Source organism: Garra rufa, chromosome 8, assembly GCF_049309525.1.
Source record: "Garra rufa chromosome 8, GarRuf1.0, whole genome shotgun sequence".
NCBI classification, from domain to species: domain Eukaryota; kingdom Metazoa; phylum Chordata; class Actinopteri; order Cypriniformes; family Cyprinidae; genus Garra; species Garra rufa.
This window is the reverse complement of record NC_133368.1, coordinates 23067125-23080058: the sequence shown is the minus strand read 5'-3', so window position 1 is coordinate 23080058 and position 12934 is coordinate 23067125. Positions and strand designations below refer to the sequence as shown.

The following is a 12934-nucleotide window of genomic DNA, read 5'->3' as shown; positions in this document are numbered from 1 at the left end:
CTGCACTCTTCTCAACTGATCAGATCCGAGGACTCTTGGATAAACATATATATTTCGAATTAGTAACGAAGGCTTGGACTCAACTGTTAAACTGTCAACTTGAGATTTGTATCCATGGCAGAAGGAAGTAGTTCGCACAAAACAGGGTTTTTAAAGACACTCGTTGTGGTTTTCTTATATATTTAAACATTTGTGCTATCGAAATTTTCTAATATTGACTGCAAGTGAAGTGATACAAACGGTGAAACGGTTAGAGTTCCTATATCACTAGAATACTACACACCTCTCAGCCAATCAGATTTCAGAACCAAACATTACTGTTGCATATATATATATATATTAGGGCTGTCAAAATTAACGCGTTAATCGCGCATTAACGCAAATTCATTTTAACGGCACTAATTTTATTAACGCGCGATTAACGCAGCGCGAATTTCTGTTTGACCCACTACCTAGCCCATAGTTAAAGAAATGAAATGGATGCAGTGCTGCCAACCTAGCGAAAAGTGTCTAGCAACAATACATAAACACATAATTGGACAAACCCAATATAGTTTCTAAGGCTCTTCGGTTTTGCTGAACGTGCGTGAGGTCTCCCAATGAATGCGCGCGCACCTCCCTCTCTTCATATCTGCGTCTGCTCTGTTCAGCGAGCGGCAGTGGAGCAGCGCTTTCGGTTAAAACAGATGTTATGTTCATTCCAGTGCTTGAAGTGGGCCGGTACGCAGGTACTTCTGTATTTTATCCTTTTGCGTACACCGGCACTTCTGCCATATTTAATGAATGCAAGCGGAGTCGGGCTACGTTAGGATTGTTGCTGTGGGGTTAATGCGTTAAGCCACATACGAGTATGCACGCGAAAACGGCGTATTAAATGCACGTCAAACACATGCATAATTGCATATCATATGCACGCCAAAGTTAATTTCAGCTGTTAATAGCACGCCAAATAGAAACAGAAAGTCGTGCTAGTGCGCATTTGCATGAGACCAGGCTCTCCAATCAGTACATTATAACCAAAACAATACATTAAAACATAAAAGAAGCAGGTTTTTGGGATCACATAACTTTAAATGGCTAAACTCCTAAAAAGTCAAAGGATCCTGAAGGCATTCAAACAGGAAGTTAAAAACAACGATAATAATGCAGGGAATAGTGATTTATGTCCAGATGCCGGTAAATGATTCTTTTCAGTGATTGAATCATGATCATAATTCAGGATTTTTTTCAGTCATTATTTCATATTACTTTGGTTGTCTGAAAACAGAAATATTACATCAAAACAATGGAAACAGTTTTGTTGAGAACTTGGCTGCATCAAATGACAGTATGTGGGCACCAAGAGGCAAACAAATGTAATAATAAATGTAGATTTTGCATGTTCAGAAGAAGTGAGCTGCCCTGTCCTGCAAATAATGTAAACAGGCTTGTGTAAGTAAATTACTCAGTGCAAAGAAGAGAAGTAATGGGAACCTGGTGTTTCTATGTTCTTTTTTTCATGTGTCTAATAGACATGAACAAGTTATTTGAAAAACATCTATGACATTTGAAACAAGTTAGTCTAGTCAAGTATGGTTTCACTGATAATAAACACATATTTGCTTAAAGCATCCATGCCAATGTTGATTAGAGTATTAAAAACTTTAAAAAGTGTTAATTTAAGGTACATTTAGAACAGATAAAAATGTGCGATTAATCGCGAATTAACTCAAGACAACCATGCGATTAATCGCGATTAAAAAATTTAATCGATTGACAGCCCTAATATATATATATATATATATATATATATATTAGAGGTGGGCCGTTATCGGCGTTAACGTGCTGCGTTAACGTGAGACTCTTATCGGGCGATAAAAAAAATATCGCCGTTAATCTATTCTCAAAGTTGGGTTGGGAGCTGGGTCTAAACTACGCAAGCTATGATGACTTTCACCTTGATAGTTTAGCGCGGATGACGTATACCTAGCCGAATTGAGTGTATGATGATCCGTGATCCGTACAGACCAAACCGGTTCGGCACGCATGTGATTCGCGGATTAACTGTTAAGTTTAACCATCATAGAGTAAAAGTTTATAATTGGCACATGTTTTGTCTTGCCAATTTACCAATTTAAAAAGGGAACACGCACGCTGACGCACACACCTAAAGAGAGCACGCGCACAGAGAGAGAGAGAGAGAGAGAGAGAGAGAGAGAGAGAGAGAGGCGCGATTCACACAGATTGATTCCTCTTTAACTTATTTTTGAACAGAAACGTACATACAAAGTCATGTCTTAATACCCGTTTTGGTGTTCTGGTAAACACAGTGGGTTATGTCTTCAGTGAACCGAAACAGCTGAGAAAGAGATGCGTGCCAGTATTCGGTACGTGCATTTGGCCTTAAAGAGACAGCATCCTATAAATACCTGCAGTGAGAAGCACTAGGCATTTTACAATTAATTATTAAATTTCCACACCTGCATTCTAAGGTTATTGATTTTATACGTAACTTTATGTTGTATTCATTTACACTTGATATTTGTGTAATTGTTCTTGTTTTGTTACTGACTTTATTAGTTCAGCTAGTAGTGTTTGCTGTGGATTAGAAGTACTTAAAGTAAGCATTCAGTAATTAGTAAAAAAACAAACTTTTTTGTTTTGTTTTGTTTGTTTTTTGCTGATCCGAAAAATGATCCGATCCGTGACTCCAAATCCGTGATGTGATCCGAACCGTGAGTTTTGTGATCCGTTGCACCACTAATATCCATGCCCTTGCGCATCTGTGTATTAATCTTTTACTCAGAAGTACATGCAGTGTGGGAATAGTTGGTTACACAAGTTTGTATAGTTAATTGTGTTGTAAATGCAATTGTCAAGCAGTTTGTGAAGCATTTTGGAAACAGGAGATGAGCCCCTGGTCTAATGCGCCACCTGGCTTGAGAAACCCGATCTCAAAGACTTACTTTTAGTCATTATTTGGGTAGCACACATATTCTGAATGCCTTCAGCAGAATTCAAATTAGCCATTTTAATCTAGATTAATCTAGATTAATTCCAAAATTAATCTAGATTAATCTAGATTAAAAAAATTAATCTATGCCCACCCCTAATATATATATATATATATATATATATATATATATATATATATATATATATTAGGGGTGGAGCCGAACCCGAATACGGTATTCGGAAAGGCACAAATAGCGTGTTTTTAACGAATACTTATTTCGAACAAATACCTTAATAAATATTTGTATTCGGGAACAAGAAAAACTTTCTATCAAAAAAGCTGCGTTTCCTCAGGAGACCGCAGTCAGTGTATGCCCGCATGAATGAGTGAGTGACATTCAGGAGTCGGGGGGTGGGGGTAAAAGAGGTGACTGACTCAAGGTGCGTTCACACCGGACGCGAATGAAGCGGCAAGCGCGAGTGATTTACATGTTAAGTCAATGCAAAGACGCGAATAGCCATCCTGCGGCGCGAAACGCGCGAATGAGGCGGCGCGAAACGCGCGAATAGCGCGAATGGCGCGGCGCGCATTGAGCGTTCAAGCGATTGCCGCGCCATTCGCGCGAATCGCGCGAAACGCGCGAGTTCAAAAATCTGAACTTCGGCGGAATTCCGCGCCGCGGTAACCAATCAGGAGCTTGCTCTAGTAGTGACGGAGGCAGAAATCCGAAACAACAATGGCGGACAAAATCACCGTTGCTGTCTGTGGTTCCTCGGAGCTGTACGATACATCTTTGGACTTTTGTAGAAACAGGAATAAAAGGGATCTTGCTAAGAATAAAGTGAGTGAAGAGGTCGGACAATCTGGTTAGTTTTAAAAAACGCTCTTTACTCAATTTAACCTATATATACATACATATTGAGACTACAAGCAAGCTAAAGCTGGCAAATTGAGCTCATTCACCTATACAACTACTTTCCCGCTGACGAGTGGCAGAAGCCCCTCCCTTCACGCGAATTCGCGTCTGTTGTGAAGAAAATGTCACGCGCGAATGACGCGAATTTTACCGCGCGAATGGCGCGAGTAAACTCAAATGTTCAAGCGTTCAACTACGCGCGAATAGCGCGTTTTTTCCGCGCAAGTCGCGTCCGGTGTGAACGCACCATCAGGCTGCTCCACACAGCAACAGAGAAGACTCGGCTGGGTGAAAAAAGACTTCACTGCGTCACTATTTTTGATGAATATATTTCTGTACCTTAACTGGGTTTATAACTTTGGGAAGCAGAGTTTGATCGGGAGATTATTCTATTAAGGGCCGTTCAAATGCGCGCTAAAGTTCGTCGTTATTTCAAATGTAGACGCGCGGTATGCGCGCTCATAATGAAAGCAACGCTCACACGGTGCTACGCGCTCGTTTTTTCCAGGCGCGTCCGCGCCACATCGAGATAAATATTCTATAGTCTTTGGATAAATCAGTGTTGCCAGATTGGAAATGTCCAAGTATCGTACCAGAAGCTCAAAATTATCGTATTTGGGAGAAAATTATCGTATTTGAGTCAAACGTTCAAAATAAAGATATTTATCTAGATGTTACAGCTATTTATCCTTTTCAGCACTCATTTTCTATACCTTATTGCAATGCTAAACTAATTATTTTACCCGAGTCAAACGTTCAAAATACAGCTATTAATCAAGATGTTACAGCTATTTATCCTTTTCAGCACTCATTTTCTATACTTTATTGTTAAACTAACAACCTCAGTTTTGAAACAACTGTCATAAGTGCGACAGGAACGTTAACCTGTACTCCTGATAGAGAGCCATTCTCCACATGATATTGGTTGAGAAGACGTAAGATTGGATTAAAGACATGCGTTCACATTCACGTCTCCTCACAATCATGTAGACGTAGGATCCACACAGCTAGATCTTTGAGAATAGAAGCTCTATAATTACAACGACCATGGTGTCACAAAATTCTGAAATTATCGTACATTGTGGTATTATTGATCGTACATCGTACAGAGGTCAAAATTATGGTACAAATACGATAATTATCGTACGTCTGGCAACACTGGGATAAATACATCTCAACTTTTCAGAATGCCACATGCGCACGCAGGTCATGTGACAAGAACCAACAAATCAGCTTCACCCTTTCCCTTATACCATTGAAAAAACAGCCAAGTTGGAGGAACAGCTGATCATATCTGTACATGAATAACCATTTTTAAAGAAATTTAATAGCAGAGCTAATGCAAGCGATTTTTAATGCTGGAAATCCATTTATGCTTTGCTGAAACTTCCGAGTCGTCATTGAGAGATCAGGTCATGGTTGCTTAGCAACGGCAGACGCCACGAGAAAGAAGTTCTTTCAGAAGAAGAACATTTTTATTTTTATTCTGTCTGTTCAGCATCCTCCAACAAGGACAGGTGGTGGGTGGGGTTCATAATGTTCACAATGGTATTTTATTAGTTGGTTTAACCATGGATGAGGTAATGGCTGTCATGTTATTATTATTTTTTTCAATGACGTTCCTTGTTATTCAAAAACATCAACCAATATTGCATATCCATAATTATTATAATGGATATAATTAAAGAATACTTACACTATAACGTAAATTAAAAGTTTAGCGCACAAAAAAACAGGATTTTTAAACCTATTTTGAATTTTACTCGAATACAAATACAAATACAAATACAAATACTTTTCCCCCCTCAACAAATACAAATACAGATACAAATACCGGCTGCTTTGCACACCCCTAATATATATATAGGGTTTTTAAAGCCACTCGTTGTTGTTCTTATGTAATTACACACTTGTATTGTCTAATATATCCAGTATTGACCAATACATACTTATATATGAAGCTTTAAATTTTTGAATTTATAGGGATGACAGCAAATGACTGGAAATCAAGAAATGTTACAAGCCAGATCGATCCTCAATCTGCTGTATAAGCACCACTGCTCAGTGTTTCATAGCATGTGCTATAGTACCTAGGATTTTTTCATTTTTTTGCAAACAAAATATAGTCAACTAGCTATTATGAAAATTCTGTAAATCACTGTAAAAAGACAAGTAATAATATATTCACATATGCTGCATGCTATATTCAACTGTGTATTTACTGTCAGCCTCGTTTTTTGTTTCATGGAGCAAACGTATTATTAGCAAACACACAGCCTCTTGTTCGTTGCCCCAAAAGCAGCAAATAAAATAATAATAAAGAGAGGGAGGGGAAAAAATTGACGGGAGCCTTATTTTTCTCACGACACGAATGTTTCCCGCTCTGTCAGGTCTGGGCTTTCTTATTCCAGGCAGCGCATCACAGTGAGGCAGTGCTAAGAATAGCTCACAAACGCCTTCTTATGTAACCGTGTCAGAATGCATTGTGTGGAGGATATTAAGTCCCGGCTAAGCAGTGTCTTGTTGAAGGTATAGAACAAATGACAGTGATCTAAACAAATTACATGATCTGCACTGACCGTGTTTATCATAGAAAATGACAAACTTTAGTTGTTCACCGCCATTCACTTTAGCACAAGTCCATTCTCAGTTAACAAAGTCAGATAGCGAACACTTCTGAGGTCAACATACTCTCCAACACTAGCATTTTCAAAGTCACTCGCACTTCAGAAAGCTGCTTTGAATGTGCATTGTACTGTGTAATGCATACAGGTTGACAACTATTCTTCTTATTTCGTCTTCGGTAAATTTGTGCTTGCTGAGTGGAGTGGAGACCAGACACCCCGTGAAGCTGCTTTGTGATGACTACCATTAGTAAAACTATATAAATGCTGAATAGAATTAAACCTAAAGCAGAAAGAGCCATGAAACTGGTTTATAAAGCTGTCAGAAGACAGAAAACTGTCTATTTCAGGACTTTTCTCATGCGAGGGGTCTGTGGGATTCCACATGGGTGATGAGAGGAGAATTATTTATCGTGATTTTGGTGGTTTCTGGCCTGTGGTGCCCCTTTCATGCCTTGGGCTGGTAGAAGTGAAGACAGATGGTCAGAAAGAGCTGGAGAGGTTGCAGAAGCTGTGGTAGAGGTGCGGGGGTGGACAGTCTCTTGGCACATGGACAGAGCATGAGAGCCACCTCTCAGTGTTTACAAAGCACAATCCACCGTCCACAGCTCACGCTCACTCAGAATGAGCATTCCTGTACCTTAAACTTATATACACTTCTCCTGCAAACTACACTGAAGAATGCTGCTTTTCTAGCATACCTCATTTCGAAGGTCTTTTTATGCATGCCTTATTGGCATACTTAAACAATGAGACATTTTTCTCTACCATGCTTTACTCTCAGACTCTCCTCTATCAAACTTCTTCAGTGAAATCTCCAACTGCATTCTTAATTCCAAAGCTTTCTTGTATGCTTTTTTTTAGTATACATTATTCTCAAAAACCTCTTATGAACTCTTCTCTGGTAAACTTCATCTCTGAGACCTCATTCACTCCTAACTAGCATATTTTATGATTAAGCTCTATTCTCCAGCTCTGCTTATGTAAACTTTTCTACCATAGATTTAACAAAGACTTCTCTGGGTTGGAATCGCAAAACATTTTATTGCTATTTTCATCTTACTTAAAAGAGTTAAAGAGATAGTTCACCCAAAAATGAAAATTCTGTCATTAATTACTCTCCCTCATGTCATTCCAAAACCATAAGCCTTTTTAAATTAAGGTATTTTTTGATGAAATCTGAGAGCTTTCTGAAACTGCATAGACAGCAATGTAACTGACATGTTCAAGGCCCAGAAAGGTAATAAGGACATCATTAAAATACTCCATGTGACATCAGTTTTTCAACAGTAATGCTATGAAGCTACTACAAAAATACTTTTTGTGCACAAAAACAAAAACAAAAAAACAATAACTTTATTTAACCATTTCTTCTCATCCGTGTCAGTCTTCACCACTATTCACAAGAGTACCACGACACATGCTTTTTGGGTCTTGAACGTCTCAGTTGCGTTGCTGTCTATGCAGGGTCAGAAAGCTCTCAAATTTGATCAAAAATATCTTAATATGTGTTATGAAGATGAATGAAGGTCTTATAGGTTTGAGACGACATAAGGGTGAATAATTAATGACAGGATTTTCATTTTTGGGTGAACTATCCTTTTAAGAATATCCAAAAATGCTCTTTAAAATGGATAGCTCACCAAAAATGTAATTTCTGTCATCATTTACTTACCCACAAGTTGTAAACTGTATGACTTTTTTCTTCTGCAGAACACAAAAGAAGATATTTTGAAGATCGATGGTAACTGAACAGTTTTGGTGACCAGTGAGTTCTAATGTACAAACAAAAAGTAAATGATGACAGAATTTTCATTTTTGGATAAACTATTCCTTTAAGAATGCTCTTATCTTATTTCCTAAAATGGCTCTTAAGAAAATCTTTCAAATTCTGAAAAACTATTGTTAAATCACTTAGTTAGAATAAACTTAAATACAGAAAAGGTAATTAATACTTTTTATAATATTTCATGTATTGGGCTGTTTCAAATATTAAGAATTACAGCATTAGCTACATATAATACATATTACTAATGCAAGAATCTAGCAAATAAATTTTCCTTGTGACACTCAACGCCGTTATGATGTATCACAATTTACATTGAAAAAAATTATTGTGAGGAGCTCGCTACTTAAGAAAGTGTTAATAGATAGGCAAATATATTAGTAAAAGGGATAGCTGACACAAAAATTATGTCATTAATCATTTCGTTCCAAACCTGCAAGACCTTCATTCATCTTTGCAACACATGTGACCCTGGACCACAAAACCAGTCTTAAGTCGCTGGGGTATATTTGTAGCAAGCGTGCCGTAGGTGTCCTGAAAAGTGAAGCCAAAAGTTTTCGATCGCCCCCCGGTGGCTGGCTGCAGTATAGGTCATAAACCCCGCCCTCTCCATGTAATCTAATGGGACGTGAGCCAAACTAAATAATCGAATTACACTTCAAATAATTTTTTTCCAAAGATGATTTCCATCATGTGAGGTGGTTCCTATAATGCTGATTCATGTTCAGGTGTTCGTTTTTCTAATAAGTTTGCTTTTTTTAATAAGTAGTTATTTGATGCTATAAAAACGGGGTGTGGTGTCATGATTGTGATCGTGCGATTGGGTCTGCGGGAGTTTGGGCGGGATTTTGACACCGCGGCTCCGCCTCACGACTCTACTGCGCAGACTCTGGCTCCAAACGAGTCTCTACTGCGCATGCTCTGGCTCCAAATGACGCAATTTCCCCCAAGATGGTAGCGGCCATATTTAGATGTTTTGGCTTCACTTTTCTATAGTGGAAAGAGGCGGAGACGCGTTGTCCATCTTTTTTTACAGTCTATGATTTGTAGCAATAGCGAAAAATACATTGTATGGGTCAAAATTATTGTTTTTTCTTTTATGCCAAAAATCATTAGGAAATTAAGTAAAGATCATGTTCCATTAAGATTTTTTGTAAAATTCATACTATAAATATATCAAAATGTAATTTTTGATTAGTAATATGCATTGTTAAGAGCTTAATTTGGACAACTTTAAAGGTAATTTTCTCAGTATTTTGATTTTTTTGCACCCTCAGATTCCAGATTTTCAAATAGATGTATCTTGGCCAAATATTGTCCTATCCTAACAAACCATACATCAATAGAAAGCTTATTTATTGAGCATTCATATGTGTCACACCCCCGGACTTTCTTGTTGGTTTCTCCCATTTTCCCCCGCTGTTCTGAGTGTTTTTGGTTTCTCCGTCATTGTCTGCACCTGTGTGTGTACTTAGTTTGTCTATTTAAGGTGTGTGTTTTCCCCTGTACTCTTGTCGGTCTTTGATGTTATATGGATGTTTTCCCCTGGTGTTCCTGTGTCTACTTGTATTCCGTTGGATTTATTAAATATATGTCTTTTTATTACGTCGTTGTTCGTGTGTTCCTGCCTAATCCGTGACAGAAAGACCGACCGAAACAGTTTTTTTTTTTTGGCGTATTCCACCCCGTTTTGTTTTTCGTTCTGTTTTTCAGTCTTTTTGTTTCCGTAGTGTTTTCCCCCATGGATTCCTTCCTCCGTCCTGAATTCATCCTCCTCCGGCTGAAGCAGGAGGATTTACCGCTCGAGGGTAATACGTTAATGTTCCAGCTCGTAGCTAATGCCACCAGCTATCCGGACGACGCGCTCTGTGCGTTTTATGACGCCAGTCTCAACACGTCTTGCAGAGCGCCATTGTCCGAGGACGGCCCTCGAGCGGACTTCGCCGCGTTTGTGGAGTGGACACTCCGGACCCAGAGCCCAGCCAGCCACCCCGACCCACGGAGTAAGAGCCCTTCGTAGACGGGAAGCCCGAGCCCGGAGCGACAGTATTATGGATCGCCAATGGGTTCAAAACTTCCGACCAGGTGCGAGAGCCGGCCTTTACATCTGCGACGGTGGAGTGCTTCGTGGAACAAGAGAGGGCGGTAGAGAGCCCTGCCCACTGCACCACCACTGGGAGTGAGCATGAACAAGACTCTGGGGACTTAATTGACTGTTTTACGAATTTACCTGTCTGCCTGGATTTCCCACCCACCCTCCCTTTTCTGTCTATACCTGAATCTCCGCTGGTTCCGCCCAGCCTTCCTGAATCCCCGCTGTCTTCTGTCTGTCCCCTTGCTCACCCTCAGCCCACCATCTGTGTGGTGGGTTCGCCGCGGGTCTGCCAGTATCCATCGGTGTCATAGCTGGAGGATCCCTCACCATCGCCTCCAGCCTCAGAGTCTTGGACTCCGCCTCGGCCCTCCGACCCTGCGGCTCCACCCCGGCTCTCTGCTCCCTCGTCTCCGCCGTCGCCCGTCGGTCCACCAGCTTCACCGGGCTCCATCGTCCCTCCGGCTCTGCCCTAGTCAGTCGTCGCCCCACCATCGCCTCTGGACTATACTCCTCCGGCTGTGCCTCGTCGCTCCGTCCCACCGGCTCGGTGGACCTCCTCCCTCCCGCGGGCACAGCCTCGGCCCTCTGTCGCTCCGGCTCCGCCGCGGACCTCCGGATCTCCATCTCCGCCTTGGTCGCCAGAGCCTTGGGTTCCGCCTTGGCCCTCCGGATCCGCGGTGTCACCCAAGATCTTCGGCTTTCCGTCTCCGCCTCGGGCTCCACCACCACCTGCTCCGCCACCGTCGGTCGGCCCCATGGAGTCGTCAGCCTCTCCTCCACCATGGCTCCTCCATCCATCGGCTCCACCTTGGAATCCCATCATGGCTGAGTTCTGGGTCCCACCTGGCTCCTCCTGCTCCAGCCCCTTCCTGTCACCTCCTTGGCTCCTCCCTCCATCACCACCCTGAACTCCATCTTGTGCCCTCCTCCCGGGAGTCCGTCCTCCACCTAAGCCCCCTCCTAAGACTTTGTACTGTTTCCTTTTGTCTGTTTGTCGGCACGAGGACGTGCCTTCCGGGAGGGGGAGGTAATGTCACACCCCCGGACTTTCTTGTTGGTTTCTCCCATTTTCCCCCGCTGTTCTGAGTGTTTTTGGTTTCTCTGTCATTGTCTGCACCTGTGTGTGTAATTAGTCTATTTAAGGTGTGTGTTTTCCCCTGTACTCTTGTCGGTCTTTGATGTTATATGGATGTTTTCCCCTGGTGTTCCTGTGTCTACTTGTATTCCGTTGGATTTATTAAATATACGTCTTTTTATTACGTCGTTGTTCGTGTGTTCCTGCCTAATCCGTGACAATATGATGTATACATCTCAGTTTTGTAAAATTTTACCTTTTGGTTTTGTGGTCCAGGGTCACAAATTAAGTTTTTTTTTTTTTTGATGAAATCCAAGAGCTCTCTGACCCTCCATAGACAGCAAGGGTTGAAGTTATTTTACTCTTTTTGCGCAACAAAGTATTCTCATAGCTTCATAAAATTATGGTTAAACCACTGTCACATGGATTAATTTGTCGATGTTCTTGGTACCCTTCTGGATCTTGAACATGGTAGATTTCATCAAAAATATTTTGTGTTCTAAAAGAGGAACAAAGGTCTTACAGGTTTGGAATGACAGAATTTAGATTTTTGGGTGAACTATCCCTTTAAGATTGTAAAGTTTTGAATTCACTGTACACAAGGCAACCTCATGAGTAAAAAAATGTTCTTAAGGAATGTCTTTAGAATTTTTCAACTGCACTAAGGAACGATCTAACAAAGTTTACTTAACCTTTTCCTTAAGATTTCTGTGAATGTGATCCCTTCTGCACATTTTTTTCTCAAGCTTGTACTCTACACTTGCTATAGCTTCGGCCCTGCTCTACTTATACAATATACTCCTCATGACACACTTCATTCCCATGCTTCTATTCATTAGAGGCGTTCTCATTATGTCAGTATTGTGACACGTCTTAAAACAGCCTCACACCACGGCAGACATTTCAGAAGCGCTACGACGAGCACAAATGAACGATAGGTGTTAATTTTTATATTGTTTGGCATTTCATAACTTGTCATGACTCACATACCAGGGTGGGTTGTTCAATAAGAGCCCAACTGATAGTCTGCCACACTGCTCATGCTCTCCTCACTATCACAGACTCACTGTATGGATGCGCTCTGCCTGCACATGCTCCGTTTGCTAGCGTTCTGCATGCAAAGAGTTCGCCAGTCTCCCAACCTCTGTTCCCATGCCATTCACAAACAAAGCTCCTCTCACAAAGCAGGCCAACAATCACAGCTCTCATGACACAGATCATGGGAAAGGGCCCCTCGGGCCAGAAACATCTTCAATGATTTTGATCCCCTGATGGGTGAGAGCCACTCTTCAAATGTCCATCACTCTTGCTAAAGCGAGAGCAAAGCTGTCGATTGGCTTTTTTGGCCACTGATCGAGGACGCTGAGCCACAGCGGAAAGCGTCCCTTTCGTCCAATGAGTCACCGTGTTCCCACAATGCTCTTTGGGTGGAGAGTTTCACTTCTATTCCTGTCATGTACGACGGGAGAGAGGAAATACGACACAAATCATTCGCTCTGTGTT

At 41.1% G+C, this 12934-nt stretch overlaps 1 protein-coding gene across 1 annotated transcript in view; it reads left to right on the top strand.

Moving 5' to 3' along the window:
• The window catches only part of LOC141340123 (nebulin-like), a 126529-nt gene extending 113887 nt beyond the window's left edge, over positions 1-12642 (top strand). The window contains exon 141 of the mRNA XM_073845053.1: positions 12493-12642. Within this exon, the coding sequence (XP_073701154.1) occupies positions 12493-12642 (150 nt within the window). The remainder of the gene's footprint in view (positions 1-12492) is intronic.
• Positions 12643-12934: the final 292 nt, after the last annotated feature.